The sequence below is a fragment of the Meles meles genome, chromosome 1, assembly GCF_922984935.1.
Source record: "Meles meles chromosome 1, mMelMel3.1 paternal haplotype, whole genome shotgun sequence".
NCBI classification, from domain to species: Eukaryota; Metazoa; Chordata; class Mammalia; order Carnivora; family Mustelidae; genus Meles; species Meles meles.
Window position 1 is genome coordinate 170736235 of NC_060066.1, and position 20382 is coordinate 170756616.

Sequence of the window (20382 nt, forward strand, 5' to 3'; positions counted from 1 at the left end):
GGGGAGGTGGACCAAAGTCCTGGCAAGGATTTTGTTCTTTATCTGAAGAGCCATGGGCAACCTTTGATGTGGTTTCGGTTTGAGATAGCCTTGATCAAAGTTGCCCAATTTTCTCTCAGCCCCTTAATCTGTGGTGGGACGATTAGAGCAGAGAGAAGCAGAAGAGGACAACTGGGGACTGAGGCCACTGCTCTGATCCAGGCTGGAAGTAGCAGCCACGACCTGGGTCTGATAGTGGAGAGAGAGAGGAATGGACAGAGTGAACGATATTGGGGGAAGCGCTTGACAAGTCGTGGTTGTGGGGCCCAGGCCGGTGGGCTCAAGGACGACTCTAGAATGGCGTTGCACTCATTGTTCCCTGAGTCCAAGTCAGAAAGAAGCATCTTACGTTCTGTCTTCATTTTAATACTTATTAATATTTCATTACATAGCAAATGCTTAGTACTTATGTAATTGGTATAATTTTTTTAAGAAATTAGTATAAATAAGTAAAACGTCAGATTCTAAAAATCACGGTTGTAATTCCACCACTTGAGACAACTCTCGTGAAGATGGTGCTGGACGTGTTTCTAGACTTTTTATACACATACGTGGATATGCATATTTTTTTCCAAAAACAGGATCATATTAAACATACTATTTTGTAATATTTTTTTTAATTCAGTGGGATGTTGTGAGTATGTTTCCATGCCAAAAATGCATACATTCCCCAGATGATTTCCAGTGACCACGTATTATTTCATCGTACAGCACAAAGCAGCTCCTACGATCAGGCAGTGCTCAACATTTCGAGTATTTCTAATTTTTCACGATTTGAACAGCCCTGCAGGGAATATCTTGTGTCCAAGCCTTTGCCCTACACACGTCTTACGTTATTTACAGATAATTGAATCCCTAGGAGAAGAATCACGGGTCAAAGTTTATGCATGTCTTTAAGGCTTTGAAATATACAGCCAGTCTGCCCTCCAGAAAAGTTGCACCAAATCACACTCCCACAAATAATAAAAATAACCATAATGGCCAACATCTACACAGCCCTTACTGCATGCCTCGCACTGTTGCAAGCCCTTTCCATCTCCTAAGTCATCAATCCTCCTAACAGGACTGTGAGAGAGTTATTATTATGACTCCCATTGAACACTTACAAAACCAGTGCTTCCCCACACTTCTGTCTACCCTGGGTATTTCCTTTTTTTTTTTTTTCCCATTCTAGTGGGGAGGATATGACATTTATATCTGGTATGTTTTATATGAATTAATTTAATATTTCCAACAACCTTTAAGTTTCTCTGTCATTCTTCATATCCTACGAAAGAGAGAAAATAAGGCTCAGAAAGTCAGAATGAGCTGCCCAAAGCTACCCAACTGAGAAATGATAATGCTTAGATTCTGGCTCCAGAGTTCATATCCTTCCCTCCGCTATCACGCTGCCTCTTCGGCTAGAGACTAGGATATTTGGAAATGTGTTTTTCGTCCTTGAATAAAACCTTCCAGAAGATTTCAGGATGGGAACTCAAGGAAGAATTCACTCTGACTGGCTCCGTGGAGCATTTGATGATGGGGTGCTTGGAGGGTGGTACAGAGGTTGCTTCCCAGCCTCGTTGGCACTGTGATGCAGCAAACGCATCCAAAAATATGTTAGAAAAGAGAAAGGCCTTTATAATGAGCCTGGGCCTGCCTTTGTCTTGTGAGGTTTTAACTACTGTAATTGCCTGTAGTGTGAAGTAGTGTATTTTTCATGCATCTATTTTTATTCTGTGTCTCTCTGCGTATCTGCTTTTTTGTTTTATTTTGTTTTTCTGTTAACTCACTTGAATCCTGGTGGGTAGTCCTCCCGTGAATAGTATTGCCTCGGGGAAGCGTGCACTCCCATGCACGCACAACACACACACAAGTACTATGAAGGCGAAATGGGATGGAATTTATTCTTTAAAAGAAAAGCGAGTGGCAAAATCTGAGCAGATGACTTTGCAATCCATACTGTATTTAATTGGTTGTATTGAACCATACTACAAATTAAGTCTCCTCTGTAATTTACCCTGTCAAATGGTAACCCTCCAAACAATTTGATACCTCATTTAAACATTGGTAAATGGCTCATGGAGATGATAAGGGGGAAAAAAAAAGATTTAATGATGATCAGATAAGAAAGCCTCCATTCCCAGAACGAATCCTCTGCGAGGATGTCACGAATTAACCTGTGCCATCATTCCTTGAGCATTTATTGAGCAACTACCTTGTGCAGAACATTCCTTCAGTTGGCTTGGTTCTTCCTTCCTTCCTCCTTACACTCTTCAGATGTCATCCAGCACTTACTGTTCAAAAGGGACAGTGTCATGAGCTGGGATGAGACCAAGAGGGTAACATCCCCAAAGGAGAGAGGAAACAGGTGCGTGGATACGTTCTCTAGGTGTCCTGTTCTCAGGCCCTAGGGACCTTTGCAAGTTTAGTTCTTTCTGCCTCGAATGGCCTTCCCCCGCTTTTCTGGGAACTTCCTTCCCCTTCCCCTCTGAGATTCAATTCAAGCCCAACTCCTTTGTCAAGTCTCCCCTGACGCCCTTCCCCGTCCCTGCACCAAGCCATTGTCACACCCCACGCACGCCTTTAATGTAAGCTCGTCTTACTATCTGATGGTTGTTGGTTTCTTTGCCTGCCTGCTCTATGTGATTGCAAGGTCCTTGAGGCAGGGCCTGTGTTGTAACCCCTGGGTGGATATAGTGTCGAGCAGGAGACCGGGCACCTACCAGCTACTCAGTAAGGACACAGGGTTTGCATAACTAGATGAAGGGGTAAACAGGAAGCAAAATGAATACACGTGAGGCGTCCTGGATAGAGGAGCAAATACGGTGCCATGAGAGCGAGGGATAAGAATCATCACTGAGGGGAAGGGGGAGTCAGGGAAGGTTCCTCGAACGAGGGCGCTATTAGAGCTAGGCTTCCAGCCTATGTATGAGTTAGTCACAAGGAGTCATGAAAGCACGGGTGAGGGGATGAAGAGGGCCGTTGGCAGAGAAAACATTGTGAACAGTGGCACGGAGGTGGGGGGAAGTACAGAACCCAGAGGGGCAGTCCTCAGACTGTCCACGGCCTGGGTCACCGGAAGGTCAATGGTGGGAGGAAGGTCAGACGGGACCGAGGGGGCTAATCTGCAGTCTGTCTTCAAAATTCTTCAGTAACAACTCTCATGCCCAGAATAACGAGGAGGGTTCACAATGGGAGAAATGGACAAAGCTGTGGCAGACAATACTGGATTATTAAACACTATTTCTAAAACCAAATACCTGCTTTGATTTTTTGTAGTACTTTAGTATCCAGACCATTTTACTAAGACCAAAAAAAAAAAGCAAAAAAAAAACAAAAAACAAAACAAAAAAACCCACAAACCTGTTTTCCAAAGGAAGCATGGAAGAAGGATGACCAGACTGCCTTTCCTCTCTCCTCCCGTCCCCTTCTGGTCCAGTATTCTTTCCCCATTGCAGAACAACTCATGCTGCCCCAGGAAGTCCCCGCAGAAACCCTCCTGGGATGAGGCAATCTTCATTTCCCATGACCAAGGGCCTCACCATGCCTTTCCAGCCTGACGGCTCAGCAGAAACCACAGACAGCCACAAGCTCCCAAGTGCTTGCTCCCAGAATGTGCTGTCATGACCTTTATCTTTGAGATCCTTAAAGCAAAGTGGCCTTTAGCCCAAACCTTCTGATTTATGACCCTCTCTGACCTCCGATATGCGCCAGAAGCCAGAACGACTTCGGCTCTACCTCCTGGCCAGCTGTCCTCTTTCCTCATCCAGCCTCTCAGGGATCACGGCTTTGTTGTTGGCCTGGGAAGTCCAGAAGCTGAGGAACGAAGCCGCTGATCCTACGTCGTCTTGCTTTCTCTGTTCAGTGGCTTGTCATCCTTTGTAGAGGGAGCGGGGGTACAGACTGGTCCTACCAGAACTCTCTGACCCTCAGTCTTTCCATAAACTCATTTGAACAACATGAGGTTCAGGATTCCTCTGGCTTTGATGGTGCCGATAAAATCTGCTTGAAAACATGGAACAATTTTGAGACTCAGTGAACAAGTATTTGCAAGATCCTCCAGGTTGCCAGGATGAATGCTAGTAATACAACCCTATTTGTTACCGGAATTCAGACGTATCTGTACTATGTCTGCATAGTTGAGGTTGAAGAAAGCAGAGACGTATCCCCTCAGTGATTCTTCGTTTCCAAATAAATGAGCCACTTTCGCAGGCATCCTTCTTAACATGTCATAAAATTAACTATGGGAAAAGATAATGTTACAGATTTCTCTAGGCCCTTCAAGCATGCACAGAGCTACACTTGGGGAGGCAATATTAGGTATCATCAGGCGTTAAAAATGTTTTGATTTTAAAACACTTAATGAGAATTCCCGGATAAATTAATGCCCATCCATCTGCTGTCTTGCATCGTACGTGATATTTTATCCTTGCACGATCATCTCCAAATCTCATTCCACCAGGAAGACTTCTAATCACAGTTTAATTTTAGAGCAATATTCTACTTGGCAATCAATAAGCTTCTGTTGTCAAACTTTGATTTAATAGGAGATGCGGATAACATTGTCCACGTTACTCAGACAGAGGAACGCTTTCTGGAGAGGGAAGAGAGGGAGGATGTCTATGTCTCCCACTTTCCCCTGCCGCATGCCCTTCTAGTTCATAGAAGCCTATACATCAGTACCCCGTGTTGCATGAATATTAGTCTCATCCGTTTTACATCATTAACACCATGAAGAAGCCACCGCCCTTTATGCAGCTTTCCTCCACCAGCTAAGTACGTCCTCTTAGTAAAGGAAGAACAAATGGGTTCTGAGTCTGTTACTAACAAACATTTCCTTCCTCACCAACTTTATCTAGGTTGGAATTCATGAGAGTTATATGGTTGTCTTATGGCCGATTAAGGGCGAGAGTGGCCAGACAGGGACACCGCCCTCCAAACATGATGCCCGTTGGGCAGTGGGCAACCTGACAAGGCAAGAACCTAAAGAGAGGGTCCAAAGAGTACTCAGAGAGGTTAGTGAGTGATCAGAACCTAGAAGCTTAGGATGCAGCAACAAATTCCTTGGCAGAAATGATTTGTGAGTTTAGAATCCTAGAAAGATGGGAGCAGCTGGGATTCTAGCAGAATCCTAGAAAGATGGCACCAGTCTACAGACCTAGGAAGATGGTAGCAGTCAGCATTTCAGAAGATCAGGGCCAGTGTCCAGAGCTAAGGTGCTGGCCACCACGTGCCCACTGACCTGAGAGGCTAGCCATGTGGTTCAAGGTCCTAATGGCTGAAGGATCTGGGGTGAACTTTCTGGAACATCTACTCCAGTGACTCCCACTACTTTTATAACTAAGTCCCCTTTGTGATACATGTTTCCCTCCCTCCATGGACTCAGTGGCAGCGAAGAATTTTGTCCACCAAAAAAAATGTATTTGTAGTCATTCGGTTTCCTATTTGATTATTCAAACCCATAACTAAAACAATAAAGAGAATCCTCTCAAAGATGAACTAAGGAGTCCAACAGTAACCTGATGCAATTCTAAAATGAACTTGGCATTTTCATTCACATGCACAACGGAATGTGTTGTCTTAGTGAGGATAGTGACACATTTCTGTTTCGCTTTTTGAAATGCTGAAAAGTGCTTAGGACTTCTTTTTATTATCTTTAATGACCCAAGGAGATGCTGGGCTTTGGGTTAGGAGCCACTGATCTGGTACAAACTTCTCATTGGATAGAAGAATTGACAAAGGTCCGGAGAGGTACAGTGAGTGCCTTCTGTTCACACAGTGGCTAGAATTCAAGCCTCGTAATACCTAATATAATTTTTAAAAAGACCCCTTATGTAAGGACTTGAAGCACATCATAAAATGCCCGGCTGCCAATGTAAGCCTATACACAGGGTACTGTTTACTGAGGATTGCTTTAAGTAGGTTTAATGCAGGAAGATGGTCACAAAGATGATCGTCGCCAAAGATGGCCAGCATTATTTGTGGAGGCTTCAGCAATAAAGACAGGAAGATCAGTTTCAGAAGGTTTCCAAATTACCGGTCAACTACCCCAATTTACTCTTGAGGCCAGCAGCTGTGGGTCAAACACAGCACAAGGTTCGAGGATGACAGAGTTGAGGAAGATGGAGTCTGGTGGGGAAGACAGATAAGGAATCAGGCAAATCTATCAGAGAAGGGAGATTTTTCAAAGCAAGATTGCGGGGGGCTGTGTGTGAGGAATCGGTTAGGAATTTGGGCATCAGTAGAGACTGAAGTTCTCTTTCTTTTTTTAAAGACTTTATTTATTTGTTTGACAGATAGAAACACAGCGAGAGAGGGAACACAAGCAGGGGAGTGGGAAAAGCAGGTCTCTTGCTGAGCAGGGAGCGCCCCCCCAAGTCCCAGCACATGGGTTCAACCCCAGGACCCTGAGATCATGACCTGAGCCTAAGGCAGACGCTTAACGACAGAGCCACCCAGGCGCCCCAAGACTGAAGTTCTCTGGAATTATATATTATTTCTGCAGGGAGAGAGAGAGCAGGCCTTGTTCAGGGGAGGTTTTGCAGAGGTGATGCTATTCAGATGTCTTTTTTAAAAGATATTTATTTATGTGAGAGACACAGAGAGAGAAAGAGAGGTAAGCAGAGGGAGAAGGAGAAGCAGACGCCCTGCTGAGCTGGGAGCCCCAGGCAAGGCTCAATCCCAGGACCCTGGGGTCACCACCTGAGCCAAAGACACCCGCTTAAACCACTGAGCCACCCGGGTGCCCCTCAAATACCCTTCAGAAAGGACCAGGATTCAGGCAAAGGGATATAGGAATGGGCATTGCCCACAGAGCAGCCAGCCCCTGAGAAGTCTCAGAACAAAGGGAGTCCACCTATAGCCCAGACGGTGACTCTGGATAAGACAGAAAAAGGTGTTCATTCCTCAAGCCACTCTGTCACCATCTCTCAACCAAGGGTGGCACCCGTACGCATTGGCGGTCCCGTGACTTTGAACGGGCCCCCACCCCTCCTGCAGTATCTGCACAGGGCACTCCTCCTGCACCGCATGCAGAGATCCTGGTGCGGGAGTCTATTAAATATCCCACCCGAGCTCTGACTGGGCTGTGTCCTGAAACCAGCTGCAGTGGGGGCCTGCCCCACCGAATTGCAGGGACCGGCCCCGGCAAGCCGGGAGGGAGCCACTACCACAGACGCGCCTTCAGCGAATGAGCAGTCCTGTTTATCTCTCCGGTCGCAGCGCTGAGACCATGCAGGGAAGCCTCTGTCTCTCAAGGGCAGGCGCAGCTCTTTTTCCTTCCATCTGGACCCAACAGCTTTCCCAAAGCCCTTCGGGCCTGTTCACACGTAGCAGAAACACATCTCTTATTGATCAACAGCTCGGAGGGAAAGTCCCGTGAAATATGCTCTTCCTTTTGTCTCCGACAGGCCCTTCAGCATCATCATGCTGTTCACGAAATTTCCTACATCGCAAAGGACATCACAGATCACCGGGCCTTTGGATACATTTGTGGGAAGGAAGGGAATCACAGATTTGTCGCCATAAAAACAGCCCAGGCGGTGAGTATCCCCATCCGAGGAGGGCGCCTCTCCTCGTAGCTGTAGGGGATGGCGTGTCCGGTCACGCTGTGGGTCTTTGAAGGCCGCCTCTGATGTAGGACGAGGCCATGCTGATGCTCAGTCTCCCATCTCAAGAGCATAAATAGCCTCAGAGCAAGGAAACGGTGGGCTCAGGCCCCATCCGGTCTTCTTGTTGTTTTCCTAATGTGTATTTCATAATGACTAATTATTTCTCTCTCTGACGAAGCTGGATGGAGGCACCACTATACAAATAAGTTTCCTTGTGTTCATAGCCTCGTTTAAAAAGAAAATAAGAGAAAACAAATAGCTGTTTTGCATAAGGCCTACCCTAATTTTATTGTATTTGAAATTACTAATAAATAAAAGCAATGCCTTTTATGCTTATGATTATTATGATTTTGCAAATATAATTAGTTGAAGAAATGAACTTTAGCCTAGATGCAATTTGCTAAACCAATATAAACAAGGTAGAATTAATTAAAGATGGAATGCTTTCAGTTTCATAGAAGGGCTGCGGATTGTAGCAAAAAAAAAAAAAGAAAACCAGCAAAACAGGCCGCTCAGGCTCAGGACTGTTCCCTTACTCATGTGCCTTATCCCCTCTTTTACTCCAGGCTGAACCTGTTATTCTGGACTTGAGAGATCTCTTTCAACTTATTTATGAATTAAAGCAAAGAGAAGAGTTGGAAAAAAAGGCACAAAAGGATAAGCAGTGCGAACAAGCTGTGTATCAGGTATACCTGTGAATTTATCGGAGTGCCAGAGAAGACTGAGACTTTAAATAAACAGATATGAAAACTGACAGTCAGGGCTTGTCCTCCTGCTGCCAAGGAGAAATAAACAAAGATGAAAGGTTCCCATATAAATTACAGGCACCGAAAGCAAGCCGTTAAAGATGATCTTTTATTCTCTGAAATTCTGGACATGTGCGCGAGAGTGAAATTTTGAATTCCGAGGAAGATTTCGGGGTGGGTGGGGGTGGTGGAGTGAAGAGAAGAGACACAATTGCTTTTTTTTTTTTTTTGCCTTTTTTTTTTTTTTTTTTTTTGCTGTTGTTAAGGGTGGGGGTAGGGGGGCTGCAAGGGTTTTCATTTCTCCTCTGTGGGTTGTTTTCTACCTGAAATGACCCAGCAGCCTCTCCTCCCCAGAGCTGGTCTCTCGACTGTCCTGTAATTTCTGAATGCAATCTCATACCTCTCCCTTTATTTATATCCTCTGCTTTTCTACCTCCCTTGTCTCGCTCTGCTGTAGACAATTTTGGAAGAGGATGTTGAAGATCCTGTGTACCAGGTAATTTCTGAAAACCATTGGGGTTTTTAGGATCAGGAGTGTCAAGGCCCGTGTTGCAGACAGTTGGTAGAGCCCTGAAGAGCACCCTGACCGCAGAGCCTGGAGAGGGACCAAGGCTAGTTTCAAGGCTGAGGGCTGCCAGCCCCTCAGGGGGTGGATTTCTATAGAAAATGAACAGAAGTTTGGTTGGCCTCAGTCGCATGGGATCTGGAGTTGCGCTTCTCCCTTCTTAACCCTGCATTGATCCCCTCCACAATCTATAAATATTTGATCCCAGAGTCGGATGTTTTTGGGAGTCTCCTGAATATTCCAAGGTCATGAGGAGGCTTTTCTGCGTTAGGAACCAGGGCTGGGGACTGAGTTTTGGCGACTTTGGGGTACAAGCACAAAGGGCAGTTTGTCTGTTTTGGGAAGGCTATGGGGGCAAGTCTCTGGCCCCTCTGATGAGCCGGCTCATGCCATGGGGCCTGTTGGGAGCAGGGTAAGGGCGATCGTAGAGACAGCCCAGCCCACAGTTTTCCCTGAACTCTGCAAGGTTGCCGCCCCAGTGGGGCTGGAGAGATGACTTGTCTAAGATCCAAGTATGTGCTCTGTACAAACAGATGCAGAAAGAAGGGAAGAGGAGGCCTCCCACCACCAACCCCAACCCCCTCACCTTGACTCATGCTTATTCCCAAGGAGAGAAAGGAGCCGATAAATGGACTTGTTGGACGTAAAACCCTGAACTTGTATTTCTAACCAGACACACCTGAGTTATATGTGTGTTTGAAGTAGGAGTATCTAGCCTAAGTGGCTTTTAACAAAAGCCAAAGATGTGCTTAATGGCATGGCCTTGCGCTAGAACGCTGAGGGCAAAGATTTGTCTAGAATATGAGCTCAGCCCCTGCTCACGGACAGCATAGAGAATGAAGAATATCGCCCTGCTTGAAATGGCCCGGTCCTTTAGAGTCCAAAACACGCACAGGGGAATAAACACAACAACACTGATTTTCAGTGCTTAAAACTAAGGATGTAAAATCAGGTGATATTTATGGGATGGGGAGATTTGGGGTTTGTAAGCACTTAAGGGCCAAGTTAGGACATTGGTCTTGAAGGAAGCAAAGGGAGGCAATTGCTGTAACCCAGATTATGAAGCTAGGCCCCTCGACGTTCCTAGGACACGTCATTTGCACTCAGCAGTGCGGCACATGCAGATCTTACTGAGATCCAATGTCACTGAATAAAGAGGCCACATCTCCAGAAAGATACGCAGGGGTCCCATGCCTTCACTGCTGTTTGACTGGCCCTCAGACCCTTGCTGTCTTCCTTAGCAAAGGCAGAAGCGTGCAAAGCATGTGTCGCATTATCAGTGGTCCACTTGCCCCTGGAAGGTGTGTTCTGTTGCGACTGTTTCTTTAATGCTCACTGTGATTTGTATCCTGAATTCCAAATGCCTTTTTTTTTTCCTCTCTCTTCTTCCTCTCTGACCTTTCCTCTCTGGCCGATCCGTAATAGTACATTGTGTTTGAGGCTGGACACGAGCCAATCCGTGATCCTGAAACGGAAGAAAACATTTATCAGGTATAAAATCACTTCTCTCTCCTTCCATTGCACCACTGCCTCCGGCTGTTGCACGGAGGGGTCCGCAGAACCTAGCGCGCTGCTCTCATAGGCTCACTCCATGTCCTCAGTCATCCAGGCTTGGCCAAATACCTTCCTCTGAGTTGGTTTTTACAGACTGACCAGTAGTTTCTACACCTTGCTGTGGAAATGTTCAACGGCCCATTGAGTGCAGTGTTCTGGTTGCTAATGGATCTTCACTGTTTTCAGTAGACTCCAGAATCAAACATTTCCATTGGAATAAAGTAATCCATTGGAGGGTTGCTGTCCCTGATAAAGGAGGGTCCTTCATTTCTCCAAAAAAAGTGCACATCAAATTTCTTTAAAAATCTAGCTGCACTCCTGAAAATCAAGGACAAATTCAAAAATGCTGTTGCAAAACAGCACTGGGAATATTAACCGAAAAAAAGAAAAGAACAGCTCAAGGTTTTACCCCTCCTAAAGGGAAGGTAAATTAATATTCTTAAATGTCTGCTCGTGTGAAGAGCACTGCACACGCTTTGTGATTCATTTGGTTCTGACAAACATGCTATATAAAGTAGGTATTTAGTCCCACTTTTACAAGGGGAAACTGAGACTCAGAGATGTTGGGTAGCTTCCCGGGGGCTGCCTAGCTACTTAGAGCTGAGATCAGACCCAGTGTGAGTGAAGGCAAAACTCACACGTCCTCCCCCATGCCTTTCCATCAAAGACTTTGAGAAATTGCACCATAGCAACACATCAAACAAATATGACAGCATCCAGTTTTTCACTGATTAGAATTTTAGCCTTAATTTGAAATACAAACATTATGGAGGAAGGAAAAAATTTAATGTATTTAATAAGTGATTTTAATTTTCTTAATTTACTCGGTTGTGCGGTCTGCTTTTCTGCCTTGGGCATGCATTACTTGTGTAATAAAAATAAGACAGATTTTTGGTTTCTGTCTAATGCACAGAATTCTAAACGACCGAAGTATCACATCAGCTCTGCCGACAGCTCAGTTTCAGCCAGTCCTGTGGAATAATAATCGAAGTACTTCTCTCCACTGGGTCTGTCTGGATTGGATGCAAGTGGGAGGTTGTGGCTCTGTTTAAAATCATCGCTCACGAAGTTTCCGGTCTTTACACGGAGGACTTGCATATTTGTTCTCGGTGTCAGATTTTAAATTACTACAATCTCGTGGTGTCTGAGTGTGGGGCCAAAGGAGCCATTAACCAGTCATCCTCTGAAGAAAAAATACCTTTTAAGACAAAATTAGGCTCTTCAGTGCAGGGTTTCTGAATTCCGACTGAGCAGTAGTTGGCGGGACTCCCGCTGTGCCCTGTGGGTGGCGGGGGGGACTGTTGGGCGTGTGGGACATCCTGTGTGGGGGAAGGACCGGTTTAGGCTGGCAGAGAGCTGGGCTCTGGTTCTGGCCGCTCACCAGCTACCTTTGGCTGAGTGATGGTGGGCAAGACAGTTGCCCTCTCTGAGACTCCCTTTCCCCAGTGATAAGGTAGGGGAGTAATTTCTCCATAACCCAATCTTGACATGAGAAGGAAGCAAGACCGTGAGAAGGATGTACAGAAGAGACTCTGTCCTGGGTCACACGGTGTGTGGATTCAGGATCTTAGTCCAGGTATCAACTCAGCCATTCATCCAGCTTGTCAAATTTCTTTCCTTCTCTGAGCCTCAGTGTACTCATCTGTAAAATGAGCAGATAAGACCAAAGGGTCTCTTAGGCCCTTTGCTGCTTTTTGCAACTTGTGCCTCATCACAGGACAGTCATTCTTTAGAGATACACATTGGCTTGCTTTACAGGGCGACAAGATTCTTGGAGGTGGTGTATGTGTGTGAGCGTGTGTATGTATGTGTGCGTGCATGCACGTGTGATGTATAGCTATTTAACACTTTTTGAGTGCTGACTTCAGGCCGGCTCTGTGAATGGGGTTTACATGCAATATCAGAATCTCACAACCAGTGACTTGAACCATCGTTCCCACCTTACAGCCAGAACAGTGGGGCTCACACAGATAAGGTGTCTTGCCCAAGGTCACAGAGCTAAGAGAGGTGGCACCCTCAACGCACAGCCAGGTCCCTCTGACCTTGGTAAATAGATAAATCCCGAGGTTCTTTTCGGCTCAGAATATCCGTGATTGGAGTCTGTGTAGGTTTCAAATCACTATCTAAAAATCACACTTGTGTTTTAACAGTCCTGACCTCCGGATCTTCCCGTCTGTCCATCATGAGCAGGAAGGTACCATTTAAGGAAATGAATATTTTATCACCCTCTGTTCTCCTCGCTTGCTTTGCCAGTCAGCTGAGCCCCAATTTGCTTAAGGAGAGATAAGCTCGTGGACCTGAAGATAAGGCAGGGCTTTTAAGGAGCTGTGATTAGGAGCCTGGCTCCTCTTTGCATTCTAAGAACCTAGGAGTGTCCCATAGCCCTTCCTCCTGAGTTGATGGTCCTGCTTTCTTCTTCTTCAGCTTGACGGGGGTGTGTGTGGGGGGGGGTGTCTCAGATTTTCATCCCTTCTGTTTTCCGGAAGGAGGCAGACCTTATCACTGGGGCAGATGAGGCACCTGGGGCCTACTCCTTGAGCTGTTTTGTGGCCTGGGATGAAGTCCATCACTTCTGTACCTCGGTCTCCCCGGCTGTAGAATGAGGGATACTATGTCATCTACTTCTAGAAGTGACGTGAAGGCGTATATAGTAGGTTCTGTGTAAATGTTCGTCCCTTTGCTTCCTAAGAATGTCATCAGTGTCTGATGCTCTTCAAGACGTCTCACGATGTTGTATTAAGTGCAGCAGAACCTGACTCGCCTGCCGCCTCCTGTCGGAGAGCCTAGCGGAAAGTTGCCACCTCGCCTGATTGCTACTTACAACCCCCACGGGAGGGAGGGAGAGACTCTTGAGTAAGCGTAACCTCTCTTTGAGGATCAGTAGTCTCATTTCCCAAACCGGATTAAGAATAATAATGGTCTTCCTTTTTTGCGTACATCAGAAAAAGTTATCTGTCATCTTTTTAAAAACAACACAGAACCTTGAGGCACAAGGGTTTTTATGCCTCACTTAACGCTGACCCTCGCAATAACTCAGGAGGATAAGAATAGCTACGACGACTATCGTTTTAAACCGTAAGAAAATCAAGTCCTCCGATTCAAGGGCTGGGCCCAAGGCCAGAGCCTCCGCTTCTAAACCCGGCATTCCGTAGCGAGTTAACAACTTCCTGAGCCAGCAAGACGGCAGCCTTCCACGCGGGCATTCTTCACGTTCTTTGGTTTGAAAAATCATTTTTAATCGCCCGTGATGTATCAAGTTTTGTTGTTTTAAGATGATGAGCCTCTACATCACTCAACCCTTAAACTGCCTCTCTAACACTATTGGGATGCTACTGAGCTGGAAGCGTCTTCTTTGCTTCTGGTGGTTCCCATTTAACTTCCACAGTAATTCCACATCTGTTAACTCCTTCATTCAAATCCCAGTTCTGTATGGAGCACCTCGTGTGTGCCAGGCACGTAGAGACGGAATGGACCGCGGCATGGTCCCGACCCTCCGGGACTTTCTAGGCACCCCCTTGCATGCCTCCGACAGCTAGATGAGAAGGCTAAGGTTCAGAGAACCAAGGGACCCTCTCATATCACACAGCCCGTGGCAGAGCCGGAATCAGGAACCAGCTCTCCCACTTCCATTTGGTTCAGAACTGTTCCCACTCACTCTGCAGTGACATGTTAGGAAACGGTCTGCCGGCAGATGGGACCAGGCAGGCAGCGAGGAAAACAGGGACCAGGCTCTCTCTGGCCTTCATCCCGCAGGCACTGCTGCCAGTGTTCCGCCCTTAGCACACGCCGGGTAAATGTTTGGTGCTTAAACATTACATAACCGGTATTTGCCGAGGGGGAAACAGCTAGTGAACTATCCGCCCGGTCCCAGCTTACAGCGGCAGTGTGGTTTGACAGCTCCCATATAAGTAAGATAACAGCACATTTGATGCTCACGGGAGTAGCCCGATTTCTTTGCCACCTCCCCCGAATAAGACAAGCTCCATTCCATCGGGGGCCATACCAGCTTGTTCTCCATCACTGTCCCAGGGAACGCACAGAGCACGACGCATAATGGGCTCTTGGCTGCTTTGATTTTTTTAGTGGAAGTTTGTACCAGAGGTTACAAAGGGTACAGAGGAAGGCTCCCACCAGGTAGAGAGGCAGGCGAGGCTCCCAAGAAGATATCCCAGCAGACATAAATCTTCAAGGACAAACAGGCAGATTGATATCTCACCCATGGGAGAGCCGAGCAGCCAAGCTTTTTCAATTATGCACAGTTTGGGTTTATCCGTCCTGCCGCTTCTCCTCCATTTGCAGGGATAATTGAGACTCAGCCGTGGTTCAGCTTGCTAAGTGCCCATAGTGAGCTGTGAATTACGGGGCACAGAAATGCTGTTCATTTGGCCCAGGAAAGGGTGAGCTAGTAAAAATACAAGTGCGGGCTGGTAATTTATTGGCCCTTGTTAGCAAGGACTCGGTAGGCATTCTTAGAGGATTCTTTTCAGAGGGAGGCCCATTATCAGGAGCAAAGAAACTATATTCTTCATTGGCGACCGGCGAGCTGAGGTTTGCAGGAGCAGCTCAGAAAGTGCATCTCCGTGCTCCCTCCCTCGTTGTCCTCTTTTCTGCAAGAATGTGCACAACCTTCTGAGAGTATGGAAGTGATGCCCAAGGAAAAGATGCCATCAGAACAGCTACAGGGGTGGGGTGGGGGTGTGAACGGAGGGTGAGATGCAGCTGTGTGTACAGTGGAGTAGTTAAAAGGCAGAGCACCAGGACTCTAACCCTGGCAGCCCCGCCCACCTGCAGGAGCCCCTCTGGGCTTCCTTCTCCTCCTTTGCACCATGGGGACAGTTGTCATCCTTGCCCAACTGACTAGTCCCAAGGATTACATGAGAATATGTGTAAACACAAACATTCAGAACAGTGCCTGGCACACAGAAGGCACCTTGTCCATGTGAATTCATGCCTTTAGTCATAAATGTCTTGTCTGGCAGCAAGAAAGAGCTGGGTTTGAATCTCATCACTTAACTAGCTTGCAAGCTTTGGAAGGGTTTCCCTAACCTCTCTGAGCCTCTCTTTCTACTGTGTAAAGTGAAGATTCTGATACCAAGTTCTTAGGATTATTATAAGGATTTTAAGTTGAGCTGATGAGAGTTCAGATAGAAAGGGGGACTCGAGGAAGGAGCCGAAATTCCTCCTTCTTCTCGTCAGTGGTAGAGTTGGCTGGTCCAAGCCTAAGAGATACTTTTTCTGTTTCCTCACTGTTGCCCACATTTCTGATGATACATTTACCCCGAAGACATTTACCCAATGCCTACTGAGCTATAGGCACCATGCCGGCTCTTAAGGAGCTCCCGATCTGATGAAAAGGGACACAGACTAGCAGACGGTTGTAAAGTCACTACAGGCTGAGGCGTCCGTTGGAGGTGTGAGCTGCGCTGTGTTGGGAAGCATGAGTGATTGCTTGCAAGCCGGAAGGTTTCGGTGTAAAGCCCTCGATTGACTCATTAGAAAAATATTCCACATATCTGTGGTTGTTGGTATTATAGAATACGTTCTTACACTTACATGAGGTGTCAGGGGTGAAAGAAGCTACCATTCTAACCCTTCACAGGATTATAGCTCCCAGGAGTTTATATTTACCTTCTCCTTTCTCTTTCGATCCCCACAATAACCCACCTGAGAAGCAGAGGCAAGAGCACCCATTTTATAACCATGAAGCCCAGAGGAGCTAAGTAGCCTGCTCAGGGCGGTGCAGTTACCAAGTGGCCCAGTAGTGAGACCAGACGGATGAGTCAGAGGACGAAGGGAGGGAAGATGTAGATACATTTTCAAAAGCAACTGAAATTTTCAGATTCTCGTCTTACATGTTTCATGCCACTGATGGCCCCTTTTCTTGGAAAAAAAAGTTTGGTGACTATCACACGGCTTGTCTACAATCCCAGCAGAAGCCATTCTTGATACGGAGACCTCGGTATTTGCCATATTTTTAAATAACCTGGCTCTCAGTCTTTGCACCAAGCAACTTAAGCTCAGCCACACACTCATTTTAATCGCTTTGCACGAGTTAGAGCACCTCCCTGGGTCCCATTTCTGTCCTTGGTAAAACGAGGATGTGACCCCTGGGGTCTCCACAGCCCCCTGTTCTGTGATTCCAGGAGGAGCCCAGTGGCAGAGAGCCCCTGCAAACATTTACGAAGTGGTTCACACACTCCTCCCTCACCCAGCTGTCCCCAGGGGAGGAGCCTGGCCTGCTGTCCCTACAATCCCAGCAGCCCCTTTGATTTGGGACCCTCGGGCCTCAGGGGCCGTTCTCTTCCACACCCAGCCAGCTCGGAGTTGAAGTGGGGTTGCTTTGTTCTTCAAAAGTGGAATAGCAAAGTGTTTTGACGGTGTCGAATTTGATTTTTCCACAGGTTCCCACCAGCCAAAAGAAGGAAGGTGTTTATGATGTGCCAAAAAGTCAACCTGTAAGTGTAAGTACACCTTCTCTCTTCTGCCAGGTTCGCATAACCTGCCTTCTTAGGGAACTCTGTCTACCAGCTAAGGAAAGGAACCCCTCTTCTGGATGTAAGCGTCACAACGGGTAGAGCTCTGCCAGGGCCTCCATGCTAAGGACTCCTCAGTGAGTCGGAGGGAAGGAGGCGTAAAGCAGAAATGGTGGGGCTGAGGAAGGGGTGCCAGTCTGGACCAGGGTCTGGCCCCATGAGCGGCAGGGAGTTGAATTGTGCAAACCACTATGTCTGAAGGCCTCAAGGTCTCAGGTGTGTGATGCCAAAAGTCTCCCACCAAAGACTTCATTATACCTGGTAAGATGGGGGCAGTGTCTTGACCCTGGGACGAGGGTCAGCCATTCAATTTGAAAGGGGTTGACAAGTCTCAGAGGGACAGTCGGAGAGGTGACCAGGGCCTTTGTGGTGTATGTGGGTCCCGCCAGTGGACAGACCACTATAAAAAAGACCATGTAGAGTGCAAAGAACTCTCGGCCACCTCTCGACCCCAGCAGCTGGAGGGACCCCTGTAAACGAGAAGTCGCAAGCTCTGTGACAATGCCTCGTGCCACTGCGAGGCCAGGCCTGTGTTTATGACCGCCGGCTGGCACTCAGAACTTCTGTCCATAACTCGGGAGCTCCGGGAAACTTTTCCTCAGGGGTATGTGGACTTGGCCATGGCCCTTGTAAAAAGAACTAGGGTGTTGAGTCACTGTTGTTCTCAGCTTAATAATGGATGGAAAAAGCACAGGCTGTGAAGACAGACCCTTAGACATTCCAGCTCTGACCCTAATAGGACAGCAGTGAGGCTGAATGATGCTATCTGGGCCATTGGTTTTGGTCCTGGGCCCCACCCTGTGAGAGACATGAAAGGCACCCCTGCATGTTTCAAGGTCAGATCGATAGGGCAGTTTGAATCCCCATTCTCAGGGAGGCCACAGAAGGACCTAGAAAAGCTTGACCTGGAGAAAAGAAACCATAAACTTGGAGATGGGAGCACCAAGGGCCACTGGATGGAAGAGGGAGGACGCTGTTCTGTGTTGGCCAGTTCATGGAACTGAGACCAGTGAGGGGTCCTACAAGAAAGCTACCTTCAGCCTAGAGGGAGAATGACATTCCTGATCAGCACGGGAATTTTGACCAGCTCCGTTTCCAACCTAGGCCGGTTCACCTCTCCTTAGGCAACCTGGTGGTCCCCCGCTCCCGGGAGGTCACCATATTGATGCCGAAATTAGTACGGACACCCGATTGCCATAGCACACTACAGCCCAGAACTCCTGGGCTCAAGCGATCCTCCTGCCTCAGCCTCCCGAGTAGCTGGGGCTACAGGCGCGCACCACCGCGTCCAGCGAGAATGACATTCCTGAATGGTGGGTCAGAGCTGAAGGGTAGAAATGCTGGCATGTAAGGGAGTGAGCTCCCCATCACTGGAGCTGTGTGAACAGAGGCTAGAGAATGACTGGTTAGAAAGACTATGGGAGATTCAAATGTGGAGTGGGTCGAGGGTGAAGATGAGCTCTGTTGTCCCTTCCAAACCTGAGCTGCTGTCCTCTCGAGCTGAGAGTCTTTCTGGGTTCCTACCCTCCGCTGCCCCCACTCCCCTTTTACCTGGTGAAATTTCTTCCTGTCAACGTCCATTCCTTACCCACTATCTTGCAACTGCCATACTGTACCTAACTACTGCTTCCAGTAGTTAGATTTTGCGAAAAAGCATATCTGAATGCACGGCCTTCTCAAAAACTTGAGTCTACAATATAGTAGAGAACGTGCACCACAGTGCTGCTTGGAGAAAAAGCTGTGTTTCTCCCTGAGGCCTTTGCATTTGTCAAATCTCCTTGTCACCTAGACACTGGTCTGTTTTCCGTATTTCCATTTGGTGCAGCTCCCATCACACAGCTCCCCACAATTCAATTTGTGTCTGCCTAAATTGCCTCACTTGCCCCTAACAGGTTTAGATATGTGAGGAAACATGCTCCATTTGCTGCCTTGGTTTTTGTGAATTTATTAACAGTCTGACCACACCATCTCCATGCTTAGTAGGTTAAAAAAAAAAAAAAATCCAAGCTCCTTAGCCTGCCATACACAGTACTCTGATGCTGGCCTCAGCCCATACCTCTGGTCTACCTCCGTCTTGACCACCCCCTCCCCTCCTGTCCTGCTTTCCTGCAATCTGCAGCCTCCTGAAGGAGCCGTGTCCTCTTCTAACATCCCTAACATTAGCTTCAGGCCCTGGGGGCTCAGGGAGACTTTCTGGTCTTCTGCTCTACCCAGTGTCCGCAGATCTCCCTCCCTCTGTGATCCACTCCTTCTCATTCCTCTGTTTTAACAGCATTAGCACCCAGCGTTGAAACTCTTCTCCTTGCCCATCACATCCAGGAGCTTCCCCAGGTCCCTGAACTACCATAAGCAAGGCCAGGTCCCAGCACATAGAAGCTGGGCATGACACAGCCATGCTAGGAATGTTTCATAAACATACAAACAACTCTGCCCTATAGAAGAAATTGATGAAAATCCTGCTTTCTTTTAAAGGGAATTAATTTCCTGTTTTTCTGATGCTGAAATAGGCATTAGGTAAAGATGCTAAGGTTTTTTTTTTTTGTTTTTTTTTTTTTTAATTTTTATTTATTTGACAGAGAGAGAGATCACAAGTAGGTAGAGAGGCAGGCAGAGAGAGAGGAGGAAGCAGGCTCCCCGCGGAGCAGAGAGCCCGATGCGGGGCTCGATCCCAGGACCCTGAGATCATGACCCGAGCCGAAGGCAGTGGCCTAATCCACTGAGCCACCCAGGCGCCCCGATGCTAAGGTTTTTTCTTGGGAACTATCTGGGCTGCCTGAGTGGCCTGCAGGAGCTCCCAGCCCTCTGTTCCCAGCAGAGTCCTAGAAGCATCTGGGTGATTCTGGCTTTTCCATAAACAGTTTCCACATTTTTCAAAGCCGAAGAGAGGTTGCAAGTCGCAAGCACCAAGGCAGGTGCTTGCATTTGGAATCTCAACTCCTGCTCTTACAACCTGTGGGACTTCTCATAAGTTCCCTTGTTTCTGTGCCTCATTGTTCTCATCTACCAAAAAGAGTAACTGAACCCAACTTACTAAACTGTTTTGAGGAGAAGATAGCGTATGCATTGGAAACTTGATCCCACTTGCCTAAACTTCTTAGAGGTCCTTTAAATATCCCACATCCATCCCCATTCTGGGACCTTCCTGTCCTCCAGGCTTGCCTCCATGGACCTGCCTCTCTGGTGAGTGCATACTCCCTAGGATGCCTCGGTGCTCTGAATATCCCTGCTGTCAGCTTGCTGTTTGCTCCTTCGCTACCTGCTCCTTAGCCAGAAGCACAAGTAAACCAAAGACAACCTAATTGTGCTTATTAAGCCGCTTCCAGGCCTTTTGGGGCCTTCCACAGGTTTCCCAC

The 20382-nt window shown here is 47.3% G+C and overlaps 1 protein-coding gene across 6 annotated transcripts in view; it reads left to right on the forward strand.

The window, feature by feature from the left end:
• DAB1 (DAB adaptor protein 1) overlaps positions 1-20382 on the forward strand; it is a 1148653-nt gene that overhangs the window by 1068475 nt on the left and 59796 nt on the right. For all 6 annotated transcript variants that reach the window (XM_046006944.1, XM_046006943.1, XM_046006941.1 and 3 more), the window contains 5 exons: positions 7431-7562; positions 8198-8317; positions 8835-8873; positions 10368-10433; positions 16898-16957. In XM_046006944.1, coding sequence (XP_045862900.1) covers positions 7431-7562; positions 8198-8317; positions 8835-8873; positions 10368-10433; positions 16898-16957 — 417 coding nt within the window. The remainder of the gene's footprint in view (positions 1-7430; positions 7563-8197; positions 8318-8834; positions 8874-10367; positions 10434-16897; positions 16958-20382) is intronic.